Consider the following 17804-nt stretch of genomic DNA (forward strand, 5'->3'; position numbering starts at 1 on the left):
TAAACCAGTTCCAATATCCATCCTTTCCTCTAATAGCAAATGTGGATGATTAGGTGTTAGTTTGGCAGCTAAGCAGATTGGCACTCAACTAACCTACAAATAAGGTGGCAATTTCCACATACTCCAGGGACACAAAAGTATAGAATTTCTGAAGTAAAATTAAGAGGTATTTAACTTAAAATAAAAAGTAATGGGGGGAATCCGGGGGGGGGGGGGAATCAGTGAGGACTGAGCATGCTCAGCAGTTACAAAAGCCATGGGATGGGGAGTGTCATTTGGAAAAGAAAAAAGTGTTAGCCTGCTTGAGCCGCCTAACAATGACTAGTATTCTGAAGAAGTAAAGGCCAGTATAATGGGTGAGGTGCAGATATACTGTTCCCCAATTAACAGAGTTGGGAAATCCAGAAGCAGGCTGTGATAATCTGTAGTGCCTTCACTAGCATCTTCCTTTCTCCCTTAACTATATTATGTTCTGGCTATTTCCTGCTAAATGGACTAGGCTTTTTTGTTAAACCATCTTCAAACACTAGTTAAGATGCTCTGCAGTATAAGAGAGGAGAGGGGGAATCCACACAAATGAGGAAGGCTGCAGGAGAAACATGTGGGTAAAAGACAGAGTAATATTATGTTTGCACCAGCACTGAAGGCTTTGGATTCTAAATTAATTCAGTTTTATATTTGGCAAGATTGGAGGGAGTACAGCTTGGGTGTGAAATGATGGGGTGGGGGGAGATCCAATGGCTTTCTGAAATGTGACACAATTCTTACAAATAAAGACTTCTGTCTTTCTTTGCATACAACCCTCATGTTGATCATCATAGGCAGATACGCATCATATGCACATACGTACAAAGGTGGGATAATGTCCCAGGTAGTGGATTTCCACTTGCCCAGCAAGACTTTCCCTTCCTTTTCTATCCCTGCTGCCCCAATGCAGATTTTGGGTTATGTAGGGGACAGGGGGGCGGGATGGTGGTGTAGAGGAATGGGAAGTCCCGCCATGTGTGCAGAAGTCTATTCTACTCAAGAATGGACACAACTAGATGCCCCCCCCCCACTGTGTATACATCTACAGATGTGTTTGCACATTTCCCCCTCTATATTGGCATCTCAGTCAGTAGAGCAACAGACTCTTAATCTCAGGGTTGTGGGTTCAAGCTCCACGTTTGGCAAAAGATTCTTGTATTGAAGGAGTTGTACTAGATGACCCTCATGGTCCCTTCCAGCTCTACAATTCTATGAAATGGCTCTCAGCAAAGAAAGTTTTAAATATCACTAACTGCAGCAACCGCTAACCAGGAAAATTATTACTAATATTCCTCTCACTGCCCAAATAATTTTGCTGTATGAAAGTCTGCTTTGAGATGTAGTGGTTAAAAGCGGTAGACTCGTAATCTGGGGAACCGGGTTCACGTCTCCATGCAGCTGCTGGGTGACCTTGGGCTAGTCACACTTCTCTGAAGTCTCTCAGCCTCACCCACCTCACAGAGTGCTTGTTGTGGGGGAGGAGGGGAAAGGAGATTGTTAGCCGCTTTGAGACTCCTTCGGGTAGTGATAAAGCAGGATATCAAACCCAAACTCTTCTTCTCTTCTTAAACAGTGAACTTTTTTAAAAAGAAGCAATATTTCATTAAACAAGACCCAGCAAGGTAAGACCAGCTGTGTGTGGAGTTAAGAGCAGAAGCATTTCTTTTAAACTCTCCCTTTCCCCCCATCCCAAACCTTCCTAATGCTTGCTGAGCAGAATTGTGATTTGCTCTGGTGTGCAACAATTCAGATTATCTTTCTGCCATGAACACAGTGAAAGCAGGTCAAGGGGTGGGGGGTGGGGAATCTGTAATGGATAATCATGTGAACTGGCCCTAACTGCTTTAGAGAAGAATGAAAACTGTTTCATGAACTAGATAATCCATCTTCATAAAGCCTGGCCTTACACTCTATTCCCCTGAAGCACCATTTACTGCTGATTGAAATGTAAGCATTTCAAATGCTGTAGAGAACAGGCCAGTCATCCATATATCCATATTTCACATTGCAAAACTTTTTCTCCTTCCTATTTCTACATACTACACCTGAAAACAAGGACAGCGGCAACAGAAAAATGATTTTGCACGAATTGTGTGTGTGTTTATTAAGTGTCACTGTTTTGATAAGTATTGCACCTGCATTATGATAACTACACATGGTACTTTGAAGAATATGTATTTTATCATACAGGACATAATATCTACTGGTTTTCTGAAATCTATGTTTTATTTCCTTTAGACATTTTTCAAGATATTGCCAATAAAAGGTGTGATTTTTCTAATCAAGTTTTACTGCGACACATGATACGGCCAATGCGCCAGATGCTGAGTTCTCCTCCCATTGTGGGTCACTTTGATAGGTAGGCAGCGCCATCTACCAGTCAATCAACTGGCATCACCATGTTGTCAGGAGACATAATTTCAAAGGAAATAGTCCTGATTCTTCCTTTGCATCAAAAAGAAAGTGCAGGGTGGCAAGATAAGGTGCCAATTGAAAAAGGGTTGACTCTTTGAAGCTAAGGAAGAATCAGAAGGGCACTTAAGAAATCAATTCCGATTCTTCTTCCTTTTAGCCACAGCTTGAAGTTTAAAGCTGCAGTAGGAACTTCCCTGTACCCTACATCCAGTACTATTTTTCTAGAAAAAGAGCTGCTGTAAATCACCATAAATGCCTCCCTCGTTCTCTTAGAATGGCAGATAGTAGAACTGAGTTCCGGCCACCTCCGGCTGGAAAAAAAACCCTGCCCACATCATATATGAAGTCAGGCCCAGCAAAGGGTGGCATAGTTTGCCCAAAACAATATCATGGGCCCAGTTGAGCTTGATTAGGCCCATAAACCATAAAACAACATTCAGCTTAAAAGATAATTCTCACAGTTCTGCTATGCATATTAGAAATACCTGCTAGTCCATGGATTAATTAACCTTGTTTCAATGAATTCATTGCAATGCAATCTGCAATTTAAGCATTTTGGAAAAATGATGTTAAGTGTTTAACTTCCACACAAAAATTAGGAACACGATGCTACTTCATTTTCATAATATAAGTATTACAGGGGTAGTATTGACTTATTTTGTTTTTGCTCTGTATTCTCATAACCCTGCAAACTGGCAGCCGTTGAGCTATACTTTGTTTTCAAAAAACCTTTCTAAACAGGTGGTCCGATCAGATAGTACTTTGCAGTTCATCAATACATTAGTGTTTATATTCCAGTTAAGTATGTTGCTAATCCTCAGTGAGAAAAGTAAAACTTGCAAAGCTCAAGAGAAATTAATGAAGAAGCTACAAAAGTATTTGACAATATCAAAATGGAACTCCTATAGTTGTCTTTTTTCTTGAACCATTATCCCAAATGTGTGTCTGTTGTTTCCTCAGAACTGGTCTGTCTTGTTCTCCTAGATTTCCAAACAGGAAAGGACTGTGTAATGAGATGAAAGGAAACACCAAAGCTCTTACACCATTCTATTTTTTATTAATCTCTGCTACTGTTGTAAACAAGACAGGCAAATGAAACATTTTTGCTTTGTGTTCTTACCTTGAAATGAATCAATCTTGGCTTTAATTAACATCCTTAATCTTGCAACCTCTTGTCTTTTCAGTTCATCCAGCCTTGTTCTCACATGATGGCTAACTAAATCTAGTTCTTTGCTTAACTTTCCACTCTGTCAATAAAGCAAGCAATTGATAAAGGTAGTCAGTTAATTCTTTTTAGAAGGTAACTAGGTTCTACTAGGTTCTTAACAGAGAGAAGACGATGAAGCATTTCACAACTGACATGTTGCAACTGGAAGGACATATTACCTGCTTTTATAATGGAAACAGAACCCAAAGTCTAATATTCACAGGTTCCATATATAATAAATGAGTACAGTAAGCCAGTTAAGGATCCAATCCAATTTTTAGTCCAAATTTGTGTGAGCACTATGTTGCTGACAGAGAGGTCTTATGCTTAGAAGGCCTTCCTTTTTCACTTAGGGGTGGGGGAACACAATGCATGAAGCTGAGATAGATAAGCAGTACTTCCCTTATCTAAAGAAAGGAGGAAGTCCTGCACAGAAACCTCCACACACTGGTGCTCCCACACAATCAAAGAGCAGCTAGATAACACAATCCTGTTTAACACCTGATCCCACTGTGAATGGTTCACTTTGAGAACCATTGCTATCTGCAATTGTTGCTATCATATTATCATGAAGGAGCTGGAGGATGTTCACAAATTTATCTGGGCAGCCAATTTCAGAAGGACAGTCCACAGGGCATTACGATTTACAGTGTCAAAGGCCTTAGTCAGGTCAATGAACACCATATACAGGGGATACAGGGGTTGGTTTTGACCTCTGCATTTTTCTTGAAGCTGTCGAGCGGTGAAAATCATGTCCAAGGTCCCTCTAGAAGGTCGAAAACCATTTTGGGATTCAGGAAGGGTAGCCTCAGATATTGTTAGGAGATGGTTTGCTAAGATCCTTGCAAGAATTTTGATGGCCACAGCTAATAAAAAGATGCCTCGATCGTTTCAGCAATCCGTTTTATCACCTTTTTTAAAAAAGAGACCAATAATTTAGGCATCTCCTCTCTCCCCCAGACTTTTTTGATGAGCTTGTGAAGTTGCTGTCTAAGTTCAATTCCACCCACTTTGAAGACCGGCAGGTATCCCATCAGGTCTGCTGGCTTTGAGAACAAACTCCATGTCACCTGTATGGCACACTGGCTCCTATCAGAATATAAGAGGAGCCCAGCTGGAGCAGACCAAAGGCTCATCTAGCCCAACATCCTGGTCTCATAGTGGCCAGGGAGATACCTATGAGAAGCCCACAAGCAGAGCTTGAGCACAATAGCACTCTCCCTGCTTGTAATTCCCAGCAGCTAATTCTCAGAAGCATACTCACTCTCTAACACTGGATCCCGTAGCTATTGATGGTCTTATCCTCCATGAATCTGTCTAGCCCCCTTATAAATGACAAACCAGAGTACAGTGGTACCTCGGTTTTCAAACATAATCCGTTCCGGAAGTCCGTTCAAGTTCCGAAACGTTCGAAAACCGAAAGCAGAAGCCTCAAAACCCAAGCCTCAATACAGAAAACTCAAAACAGAAGGTGCGTTTCCTGTTCGACTTCCAAGGTGTGTTCGAAAACCGAGGCACTTACTTCCAGGTTTTATGCATTCGAGTTCTGAAACGTTTGGCTACAGAGGCGTTCGAAAACCGAGGTACCACTGTACTCTTATTTCTCTCTTATTTTTCCATACAAGCTGTATGCTTACACAGTTAAAACTACATACCTTTATTGCCTCTATGTCGGCTGTCTGGAGCTTCTCTCTGAAATGTTTGTCTGTCTCCAGGACATCTATCACTTGCCTGAGGTACACATCGTAATAAAGCCCAGTATCCTTCAGGAAAATGAATATCAATTTAGTGAAAGAGGACCAGGGAGGAAAAGCATTTCTCTTTCTATAGAGATGTTTCAGACTAAATTAGGTGTGATCTTTAGCCCAGCTGTGATTCTAAGACCTAACTATCAGTGTCCATGTTGTTTTATCTAGTGGTGAAGATAAATCACATGAAGCAGCTATAAATACACATTATTTGGGGAACTGCAACTTCTGTGGATTTAACTGAGCTCTTTAGAAATGCTGTTTATAAGGAGGACTCAGTAGTACAGAAGAGAAAGACAACAGAGGTTATAAGGGAATACAGTAAATAAGATATGTGTGATATTGTCTCTATAGCTTTCCTTCCTTTGTTTTTCTTTTAGCTTTAAGAACCCAGTTAATTTTAGGTCTCAAACTAAATGAGATATGGGGAGGTAAATCACTGGATCCCCATGGTTTCTTGGCTAAAAATTAGCCAAGTTGAGCCCAAATAATATTTGGTGTCTGGTGTTCCAGTACAGAAATATTAACTCCTTTTCCAATATCATATGGTTTATCTCTCTTTTTTTAATGGAGGATTTCTTTTCTCTGCTGAGAAATTTCCTATTCCAAACACTGGATAAAGTGGTTTGAATGCAAGCTGCTTTCTCTGAGAGGCAAAATTGTCTGGTTAGTTCATTTCCTCACTCTAATTTTTCCTCTCTACAATATTTTCACAAAGCTAACAAAAAGAAGAAGACCTAAATTCAGACCCTGAGTGCCACAGATGGCCCTGAACAGTATCAATATTTTAAATTCAGAAATAATATTCCATCAGTTCAGGGGTAATGGTAATATATACTTATGACATTGATACCATTACAAGGTATTTATTTCACTTACCGGATTATCTATTTTTGCATTCTCTACTTGTTCTTCTGCTTTTACCTTTGTCTTGTCTATGTCTATAGGCACTGCTTCCAGCACAATAGCAAGATAGGTCAGGAGCAAAAGACACTGTTGTAAGAAAACAGCTTTCCATCTTATCTGAAATAAAACAGCAAAGTATTTTTTTCTAAGCATGTAACCCTCTTTATCCAGGATTGTTCCCATGGCAAAAGCAATCACATCAGAAGCATGTGGAATCCCAGAGGCATGCCTTGTCAACATAAAAGAGGCTAAAGTATAACACCTTTTGGGATGACAGGAGTGATTTATAGTTGCACTCTCGTGAATTCAAGCTGCAACATCGGAAGTGGGCTAAAACTGAGGTGTTAGCATTAGTAAGCAGTATGAACACAGTTCAGGACTGGTACTAACTATGAACACAAGTTTATACATTTCTGGCTAATAATGCAAGAGATGAACATGTAAGACCATGTGCAAAGTGTCTGGTAGTGGCATCTTAACATCTGCCATCATTTTCTGTACTATCCTCATACCATTTTTATAGTACGGTACCACACTGTGGGCTAAACCACTGAGCCTAGGGCTTGCTGATCAGAAGGTCGGCGGTTCGAATCCCTGTGACGGAGTGAGCTCCCGTTGCTTGGTCCCAGCTCCTGCCAACCTAGCAGTTTGAAAGCACATCAAAATGCAAGTAGATAAATAGGAACCGCTACAGCGGGAAGGTAATTGGCGTTTCCATGTGCTGCTCTGGTTCGCCAGAAGTGGCTTTGTCATGCTGGCCACATGACCTGGAAGCTATACGCCGGCTCCCTCGGCCAATAATGCGAGATGAGCGCGCAACCCCAGAGTCGGTCACGACTGGACCTAATGGTCAGGGGTCCCTTTACCTTTACCTTTACCATCCTTCTATTCATTTTCACAACAACATTGCTTACTCCCTTTTTACAAATGGAGAACTGATACCATTTCCCCCAAATCCAGTGATGGCATAACAAATTTTGGAGGTTGAGCTGCAGAAGCAACCTGAGTAACCTACAGGAGCCAGACCACACTTCAGTTGAAATAAATCTATGAAATCCAAGCATGTTCGCTTAACCAAACTGTGGGTCCAATTATTACTGATCCTACTACTACTACAATTTAGTCCCTGACTTAATTGTTTTTCCAAGGGAAAAACAAATCAGGGGTTGGAACTTTCAAACCTTGGAAGAGCACACATGAGAAACAGCAATAGCAAAAGATAAAGTTTATCTGTTGTTGTTTTGTCTCATATTGACAAAAAGCAGTCTCTCGAGCTAATATACCAGGACAGCTTTGTACCAAATATGAACTACTGGTTTGCAGACACTAATAAAAATATTATTGCTTATTCTAAATATTTCCTTCCATATTTCACAGCTTCATTTGTTATTATAATAATGCCTTGAAACATTTCCAATAAAACAAGCCTTTGTAACACCAGTATGTTTTGTGATATCGTCTTGGCAGTACAATCAGTCCTAAGCAAATGCTGAGTGGTCGAAGACGTACTTGGGTCAAGCTGTACCACAACATCATCTCACTAGAACCAACTGTGCTGTCACAACTGTGTGTTGTTTTCAGTACTGTCTGTCTTGGGAAGCTTTGTTCACTATGGCTGCATTAGAGTTTTAACCAAACCAACCCACTGGGGTATATTAATTTCTAGCTCTCACTTGGCATGGCAACTTTTTTTAAAGCTGTGGCCTCTACTAAAGGTATGTGGCAGGTAAGTGGATCAACTGACCCAGTATACGTAAATATTAATGATTCTAATCAGAAGTATTGATAAGATAAAAGAAACCACTTACATGGAGGCAGTGCTTTTTTCGGGGGGGGGGGTTGCAGGGGTACACATACCCCTAAACATTTTGTGAATCTAAGTTTGGCCTCATTAAGGGACAGTATTTCAATATGAGTAGGAAAATGAGAGTACCCCTAGGCATTTTTTTAAAAAAAATAACACTGCATGGTGGAACTTCACCCTCCAGTAACCAGGGACCAGCACCTAGTGCTAGAAACTCAGATATATAAGCTAATTGCCAATTGGCACCTTAAACCCAGGTTATGGTCACCACACCCAACTTTTTGACTAAAATTATTCTTATAACTAATTTCATTTCAATACTATTTTGTATTTTAAAGAACGAATCCCAAAGCGGTTCATCACCCCAGCCACTGTCTAGCACCATCACAGAATTGTAGAGTTGGGACCCTGAGGATCATCCAGTCCAGCCCCCAGGATACTGGAATATGCAGCTGCCCCATACAGGGGTCGAACCTGAAACCTTGCCATTATCAACCTCTAACCCTCTAACCAACTGAGCTATCCTGCTTTTGCTGCTACCACTGGTGCACACGAGCAATTACAATGCCAGTATTCAGCATCCATAGTAGCAGAAAAGGCAGAACAAAGAAAACACTAGGGAACAATGGACTCAAAGGTTCATATCTGAGAAATCAGAACTCTTACACCATTCTTTGGGACTGCAGGAGATAAAAATCTCAGTAGCCTGTGATTCAGCTACACTTGAATTCATGTCTCTTTGCAGGCTAGGTGCAAAGTGGGATAGTCAATGAGCTAGTAACAGCAGCAAAACATTTATCAGGACTGGGGATTAAAAAGGACCCTTCACTGGGGCTTTTGCTCTGACATCAACAGATATTTAGGGACATCCCACTGTTTCATTTATGATATGATACAATAAGCAGTCACAGCCCGTTTTGTGACCATGCATAAATTCACTTTCTGTAGTAGCAAGCTATAGTAGCATGGCAAACATATTATCAAATGCAAAGTGGCATGTCCTTAGATTATCAGCACACCCCATTCAAGAACTATGGAATGAGTCAGATTTTGAACAGAGACAGGTATAGCTGTGAGTCACAGCTCTGACGTAGAATGCAATATAAGGGTAGTGACTCCAGTCAATGCAAAATTCATAGATTCAATGATGACGGTGAGCAAAAAGAAAGCATGCCGATTTAAATTCATAGATACACACATCAGCATAACAAATATTAACTATGGACTCGGAACCATGTATGTTTGTATTGCCCTGCCTGGGGGAATTCTACAGCTTCCGAAAGCCTCTCAGATTTCCCAGAAAACATAAGCCTATCCTAAAATCCTAAATGGGAATTTAGGCCAGTCAGTCAATTTTATTGTATATACCCAAAGGCCTTTACAATGGATGACAGAGAATATAAGGAAAACTTTCATCTAAAACCATACAATGTAACCTGTAACAGTTTACAACATAGAAGAAATTCACAATATTAACAGTTAAGATTAAAGTGTGTTCACATAGTTGGAATGGAGCTTCTTGGCTGCCAGCACAAATTTGGCTACCTGGTGTATAATGTATAGATGTTTATCTGATAGGAGTTCAACTGTCACTTCCTGTGTGGATCAACCTGGAAGCCACTTAAGAATTGGCGATATAAATTTTCCTCTGGGCATTGTATACAGGGGGCAAATCAGCAAATAGTGTGTAATGTCCTCTACCTGATTGCATCCATACATTTGCAATCCATATGGGGAATTCCCCTATATCTCCCCTTTAAATATGCTGAGGGCATCTGTTGGAATCTTATTTCTACAAAGGCCCAGCGTAGTTGTGGGAAGGTCAGAGTCTCAAGGTAACGGGGCCTTGAGTAATTGGTCTTAATTTAGGGGTACGAAGTAGAGTAATGGGGGGCAATGATGGATGCTCTGTCTGTCTTGGTTGGCATCCTGATCAAAAATCCAATTTCTAAGCTCACGTGGGCTAAGAGTTCTCCATTTGAAGATTATAAACCCTAAGCTTATCTTGGCACTTTTGAGCCCAGCCCCTTGTCCTTAGTGGCTCTAACCAAAAATGGGAATTTAGGAGGAAGTCAATACACATAAGATTGCACTGTGAATTTAACCTAACCTTGAAATTATTTACCGTCTGACACCCGGAAGTCTCAGGGCGGTTTACAGCCCATTCATACGGTATGTGCCATCAACACAAAGGCAGAATTTTCACATTGCCTTACATGTATGATGCTGAAAAGCCATTTCATGATTTGGAAAATTTGGGAAAGTTACACTTAAGAGCTTTTGATCACACTAGCTGGCTCTATAGCTCATTGTTGTTTAGTCATGTCCGACTCTTCGTGACCCCATGGACCAGAGCACTCCTGTCTTCCACTGCCTCCCGCAGTTTGGTCAGACTCATGTTGATAGCTTTGAGAACACTGTCCAACCATCTCGTCCTCTGTCGTCCCCTTCTTCTCTATAGCTCATCTGAACACAAATTAACTGACTGGCCAAACAGGAATTCCCTCATAGATCATATGACCTTTCTCCTTAAATCCCTTTACTGGCTTCCTAGCTAATTTAGCATCTGCAACAGCCATATTTTCCTGAGCCTCAACCCCATCTGGCCTCGCCCTCTTTTTTTCTATACTGGTTGAACTGGGATGGCTGGAGCAATGTAGTTCTCTTGAGATCTGTCAGCAGAAGACAATATCTTTTCAACTCTAATCTATAGTCAGCCTGCTTTAAGATGACACGTCATTACAATCTATGTGCCTCCCACCCCCACCCCCACCTCCTGATTTTGGTTTCCAGAGGGATAGCCATATTAGTCTCTTGCAGCAAAAAATACTGAACAGTCTTGTGCCATATTTAATGTTGTAATAAATTCGTTAGTTTTAAGAAGCCAGCAAACTCTTTTTTTCTTTTTGAGACATTACTGACTATAATTTCCAAAGGAGGCTGGATTGTAAAAAAAATACTCAGCCTCCCCACTCCTCTTTTTTTCTTCTGTACAAGTTGGAACTTGTAGAAAAGCTATCCTGGATATATTCCTTCAAGGTTATGTAAGTCATAACTAACCAAAGAAGCAGAGTGTGTATTTGGAATACATCACATTTCTTTACAACTTATGTTTTCTGTATTGTTTTTAAACCTATTTTTGTTGCTTTTATTGTATGGCTGTAAATCACCTTGGAACTTATTGTGGAAGGTGATACATAAAATAATAAATAAATGTAAACAAGCACCCAACTACTTTGTTGAATACCACCCTTTTATATCCACAATGAAAATATACAATAAAATAATTCCAATTAAACAACATAGCAATGGAAGTCGGAGGCTCAGATCAAGAGAATGCCTGGGTAACCAGGTATTCAGAAGCTGGCAAACACCAATACTGATAAGGCATCTCTTCTTTCAACAGGGAGCATGCTTTGTAACATCAGTGAAAAACCTTCCTCCACATCACCATAAGCTGATAATTATTAAGACTCGGGCAAGACTGACTTGATTCTATTTGATTATCTCAATGCCCTTACCAGGAAATAAAGGGAAAGTTAGTCTTTTGGGTAACCTGATTCAAAGTTGGATCTTTTAATCCTATATCCCATTCTTAAAAAATCATTGATAAACAACTGCTCACTTTTCTTTTAAAAGTGTGAAAAAGGGAAAGATTCTGCACCCCTCTAGGAATAATATTCATCTACTGAACTAAATACAGTACGCAGGTGTTCTTTCTCAGTTTAACCCAAACCTAATCTTTGGTAGTGGTTTTAAAAACATCCCTTCTTGTCAAAACTGAACAAATCTTCCTGTTTCAATGGATTTCAAATATTTGAATACTTTGAAAATATTTCAGCTCATACCTCTTTCTTCAGGTTAATTATACCCTGCTAAGAAAGTGATGCAAACCTCAAAAAAGAAGGAAGATCTTGCTAAAGCCATTCTCCACAGTTTCAACATTAAACAGTCAAAATGTGGTCTGTGGTTGTACCTCGAATTTAACTGAACATGGTATTAGTTTTGATGTACTTCCAACACTTTGATGTTGTATTTTCTCCAGTGAGCTCAATACAACTTATGTGGTTTTTCTTCTCTCATCCTCATTTTATCCTCAACATAACCTACACTGGAAGTTTTTAAAGAGCAAACGAAGGAGAAACGCTTTAAAATAATAGTGACTGGGCCAAGTCTGTCAGTAAGCTTCATGGCTAAGTGTATGGGGGGGGTTTATCTACTGCATCATGCTTCCTCAGACATTTAATAATTATTTTATACAGCACCATCACTATTCCTGAGTCCACAGAGGATGCAATGGAAAATGCAACAGAGAGACAAGAGCAGGAAGGGATGAATGTAACCAAATGCAGTTACACCTTCTTAAAACTGGTCACAGTTGGAAATGAGGATTAATGGCATGAGGATTAAGGGGGTAAGCCAAGGCCACCCAAGAAAGGGTGTAATGAGGGATTTGAAGGAAGAGACACATTGCATATATATTCAGGGAGGAAATGCTCTCATTTTTTCCCTTCTCAACTTTTGGATACAGTATTTCCAATAATACATGCCAATATATTATTATTTTCTATAACCTTTTTAAAAGAAAAGCAAAACAAAAAGGAAGGCACCAATCACAGGAATGAGGAAAACCTCCAGGTGCAAAATACATTTTTTATGAAGCCCAAAATTCCTTCTAAGGGGCACTCTTAAACCATGTTCAGCTGTATCAACCAACTTGTTTCATGCAAGACAAGTAAGTTAACAAAATGTGGTTCTATTTAGCATCTCATAAATTTCTGGCACCAAAGCAAAGGTGTTCCGAATAATTTGTTTAACACCACCACCAATCCATTACATCAGGAATGGGGAACCTGTGGCCTTCCAGATATTGTTCAACTCGAAATCCCAACAGTTCCAGCCAGCATAGCAAATGGTTAGAGATTAGCTGTACTGTGTGCTGGGAAGTCTGTTCATCTGAATGGAGGTGTGCAACTGGCTTTAAATGGAGTTTGCACACCCTGAAGGGCCAGCACAGAACTTGGGAGTTTGTCTTCTGAGCCGGGAGAGTCCTTATCAGAGGAGGACGAGGAACAGTCAGCCTTACTACACTTCCCATATGGTTATTTGTCGTTTTACAAGTTTCCTGCAAGGCAGAAGGGTAAGAATGCAACAAGAAAATCTTCAAATGGATGAATTTGCCCTTGCTCTATGTGGAGCAGCTGGCCAATCAAAAATGGAAAAAAAGATTCCCACCCATGTGAAATGAATTACCTTGCTAAATTCAGGGTGTTGACAAAACTGTACTTAATATGAAAACCGTTCCTCATTTTCAAATAAATATCTTATTGAATTGAACAATGTAGATAAAATCAGGTAATATGATTATGCTGAAATAATTGTCACAGTATAAAAGCCACAATCACTGAAGTCCTCTTTCAAAATCTTCTGAGAAGCCAGGGGTGGACCACAGGTACTAATAGTGACATGTGAAACGAGTGTCAGAGGTAGGCATTATTTGTCATCTGCGGAGAACCACACCCTTGCAGCAGGCCCACAATCAATTCCCAACATCTCCTGGCTCTGCTGCTCCTTCCTGCTGTCACTACCTGCTCACCTGTCTTCTCCAAGTATTCAAGCAGTAGCAAAAGTGACAAGAAAGAACAACTCTCTGCCTCTGGGCAGATATACAGACTGAGACCAGAAGGAGAAAGCAAGTTAATCGTTAGTTGGGACACCAGTGAGGAGGTAGGCACACTCAGGAATGGCACCCATTGAGAACATCTTGCACAAGGGACCTAGCCAGGACTAATGATATCCATCTTATCTGAAAACATGAAGCCCTGAATGCATTAAAACCACTTCAGCCAAAAGAAATTGTGAATGTAAAGAAAGCTTGCTTCCCTGCACACTTCCCCCACCCTCTTTTTTACACATATCAAGGGCTATGATGAATCAGCAACAGGTCCCTGCTTTCATTCATTGCTAGAACCATGTTATTTCACAGTGTTTTTAAAGAACTAAACAATCATTGTTCTGATAGCACAATAAAATAAAGTGGCAATATTCTACCATTTAAAGGAAACAACTCACATGCCTACATCAAGGAGCTGACTCTGCTTACCCACAGATTAACTTAAGTATAATTTCCCACACACACATTAACTTTGATGTAGCTGACATATTAAGGACACCTTGCATAAAAAAATAAAATACAAGGATCTGAAACATACAAACATTCAGCATAAGACAGGCTTAAATGTGCAATAATTGGAGAGCTTACTCATAGATTGTGGTCCTACCATGCCCATCTCAAGAAGTAAAACAGAAAGCACTTGATTATACTTCAAATACTTTTGTACCCCAACAAGTACACACACACACAACTTTTTGCTGCATTGTATATTTGAGGAAAAGAGTTCCTCACATAAAGCCTTTATCACTCCATCCCATTGATGAGTTAAGAAGAGTTAAACTGGGCATACTTCTGACTTTCTAAAAGCCCACTTCTTTTCCCCCAGGTGAACTGATGTCATCACAAAGTAACAGGAGTGAATTCTGTCATTCAAAAGGGAACTTTGACTACATGTGCTAGCTAGCATGAGTATCCCAGGTGCAGCTAACCCCTTGGACCAGCTCCTCTCCATCAATTTAACCAATTCTACACTTCTCCGACCTTGGCAATCACACTTTCTCAGAAGGTGGCAAGCTCTGCAGGGCCAACAATAGCCATGGCTCACCACCATCCAATTTGACAGCCCCTTAGTTTAAAAGCCAATAAATCCATCAGACTCCCACCCTGCCCACGGCTTAAAATGTGCTGCCAGAATAACCTGTTGGGCAAAGAAGAAACTTAAGAGTGACACCTGTCCATTCAGCTCATCACCCAGGGAGGGGTCTAAGCAAGTGCACCATCCCAGCGGGCAGCCAGCTCGCCCCTTCTGGTCCAGCTTTAGAGGAAACCTGACTTACCTTTATCTCGCTATGATTCATAGCTATGGAGACAGAGAGATCCTGAGCGTCTTCCAGCTGATGTGGCTTCTCCCTATTGTGTACTCGCGTGCTGGAGAGAGAGGCAGCCTACAGAGCCCCCAGCAACAGAAGCCCAGTTGCCAGGCACCTGGTGGCTTCTTTTCCGCCCGCCTTCCTTCCTTCCTTCCTTCCCCTTCCCTGCCTTCCTTCCTTTCTTCCTCTCAGCCTCTCTCTTCGCCGATACACCCCCTTGAAGCAGATCTGTAGCGAAACCTAGTTCCCCGTTCCCATAGTAATAGGCACCACCTCTCGGAGCACGCGGATTGGCGGAGCCTGTGCCCCTTCTGGGCATCGCGTAGGGCCACGATTGGGCGGCGACGAAGCAGCCGTGTTCGGTTGCGCAGGCGGCGAAACAGGCCTGGGGAGGTACGTTGCGCTGGGGGAAGGTACGTGGCGGTAGCGGCGGTGGGCGGTGCTAGTTTGATTTCCCCGCCCCGCCCCCGCTCAGTGACGCGCCGCGTTGAGGAAGAATAAAGCCGGCAGGGGGCGGTGAGTGATCCAGAGGAAGCTGCAAGTGGCCAAGAAGCCTTGGAAGAAGAGGAAGGGGAGCCCGAGAGTTACTCATTTTGAATCAGTATTTGTCTCTTGGTCCTAGCATCTGGAATTTCCCGGAGAAGGAGGATCCCAAGGCGCCAGTAAATTCGAATCGCTCCAGCAAGGCAGAGCCCTCCAGAACAGGCGACCCTTTGCAGATATAATCGGAGCTGTCGTAGAAGAATAAAGTTTTGTTTTATTTAATTAATTTGCCAGCCGCTTTATTTTTTCCAGAGCAATATAAAGCTACTAACAAGCAAACAGATAAAATAAAGCCCACATAGCTACATTAAAACATAAAATTTTACGTTGTGAACTCCCCTGTGATCTTTCGGTGAAAGGTGGTATACAAATTGAATAAATAACAATAGTAACAATAATAGCAGAACCAACAGAAAGCTGAAATAAGAGACGTTATGGTAAAAGTGTAAATAAACTTAGGGTGGCTTTGCGAATTTGTGTGTGTTTGCTTCTGCACTTCTGATACTGAAACGGAATGGCAGAAACATTGGTTCAAGCACATTAATAGTCCTTGCATCCTTCAACTACTTGATCTTTGGGCCTTTTGGGGGCAGAAGGAGGAAATCAGAACCCTTTGGGTTACACTTACTAACACTGATGTAGAGCCAATGCAGTGGTGTGGTAGATCTTGTGGTACTTGGGATGATGTGGCTATAATGCTAAAATCTGTGGATTACACTTTTGAATTTGTTTTTAGCTGCCTCTGATGAAACGTATGTCATATTCCAAACACCCAAAACTCAATTTTGGGATAAAAATATTTTAGACTCCTCACTACCAAGGAAATGTAATAAGTGAATAGAAAAAGAACCTATCTAGTTGATGCTGACACAAAACCCCACACTTACACTATATAAAAGAATATGTTTCACCACACCACCCCTCGTCGCCACCCCTTTTCCTCCCTGAACCTATACTGCATAACATGTCTCATCTCAAATGTAACTGATCTGTAGAGAAGACTTTACAACCTGAAAAAGAGGCAATGCATGTACTTTTATAAACCAAGAAAATCTTTCATAAATATTATTTTTTAAAAAATAATAATTTGAGACATCTAGAGAGAATTTGGAAAAGCAATCTTAAACCCTATGTAATTGATCAAATGCTGGAGGGGGACTTTCGTTTTCTGACTTTTAGTTAAACTATAGGAAGTGTTTATGTTTTACTTTGGAATCAAGGTTCTTTATAAACGTATCTTCACATATTGTCATATTTGCATTTTCTTTCTCTCATAAATCAACATTATAGAATGTGAATTATCTAGCTTAGTGTCTGTCATTTTTGGTTGTTTTTTTCTTCTTTTCATTCATTAAGGGAATGTTTATACCGGTAATATTTTATAAGTTTTCTAACATGTACTAATGTCTACTCATACCAGAGTGGTTCTCCAAGATCTTATGCAGAGGAATTCCAGTTTGGCTTCCTGAAAGTCATAGAACTATAGAATCATAGAGCTGGAGAGTTGGAAGATACCACCAGAGTCATCTAGTCCAGCCCCCATCAATGCAGGAGTCTTTTTGCCCAATGTGGGGCTCAAACCCACAACCCTGAGATTAAGAGTCTCATGCTCTACCAATGGAGCTATCAACCCCAATGCAGCATTTACTCCTGGGTGCACATGAGTCAGGTCAGAAATCTATCTAGCGGTGGACAAATCAAGCAAGACAATATTATAGCAGTAGTATAGCTTAGATGGAGGAGGGGACTTTTTAATTGTACAGAATCCTTGGACCTACTGGATATAGTAGCTCATGAAACACAGAAGCTTGTGCATCTGGTAAAATAAGGCCATTCAGTGGGGTTTTTTAAGTGCACCACCTTGCAAGTCAAAATAGTTTTAAATTAAAGGTTGTAAACAAATGTGCTGTACATAAACATTTTTTCTGTATAGTCAAACCTAAACACAAGTCTTCCAATTGATATGAATGCAGGGGCTTCATGAGGGGATCACTGGTGTATTAGGGGAGTTATGCTGGCATATCCATAGACACAGAGAATTGTAGAGTTGGAAGAGACAATCTGTTGTGTTGTGGGGCTTATGCCAAATCCTATAGTCTCCCAGCTGGCAGATCTTCAATATCCCTGGATATAAAACCATGTAGTGCTGCTGCATCTTAAACTTTGAAGA

At 40.8% G+C, this 17804-nt stretch overlaps 1 protein-coding gene across 1 annotated transcript in view; it reads right to left on the reverse strand.

Annotated features, from left to right (window-relative positions):
- NUCB2 (nucleobindin 2) overlaps positions 1-15326 on the reverse strand; it is a 29268-nt gene extending 13942 nt beyond the window's left edge. The window contains exons 1-4 of the mRNA XM_035120265.3: positions 15059-15326; positions 6277-6420; positions 5305-5412; positions 3563-3689 (exon numbers count right to left, since the gene is read on the reverse strand). Of these exons, the coding sequence (XP_034976156.1) occupies positions 3563-3689; positions 5305-5412; positions 6277-6420; positions 15059-15079 (400 nt within the window). The 5' untranslated portion in view covers positions 15080-15326. The remainder of the gene's footprint in view (positions 1-3562; positions 3690-5304; positions 5413-6276; positions 6421-15058) is intronic.
- Positions 15327-17804: the final 2478 nt, after the last annotated feature.

Source organism: Zootoca vivipara, chromosome 1, assembly GCF_965207765.1.
Source record: "Zootoca vivipara chromosome 1, rZooViv2.hap1.1, whole genome shotgun sequence".
NCBI classification, from domain to species: domain Eukaryota; kingdom Metazoa; phylum Chordata; class Lepidosauria; order Squamata; family Lacertidae; genus Zootoca; species Zootoca vivipara.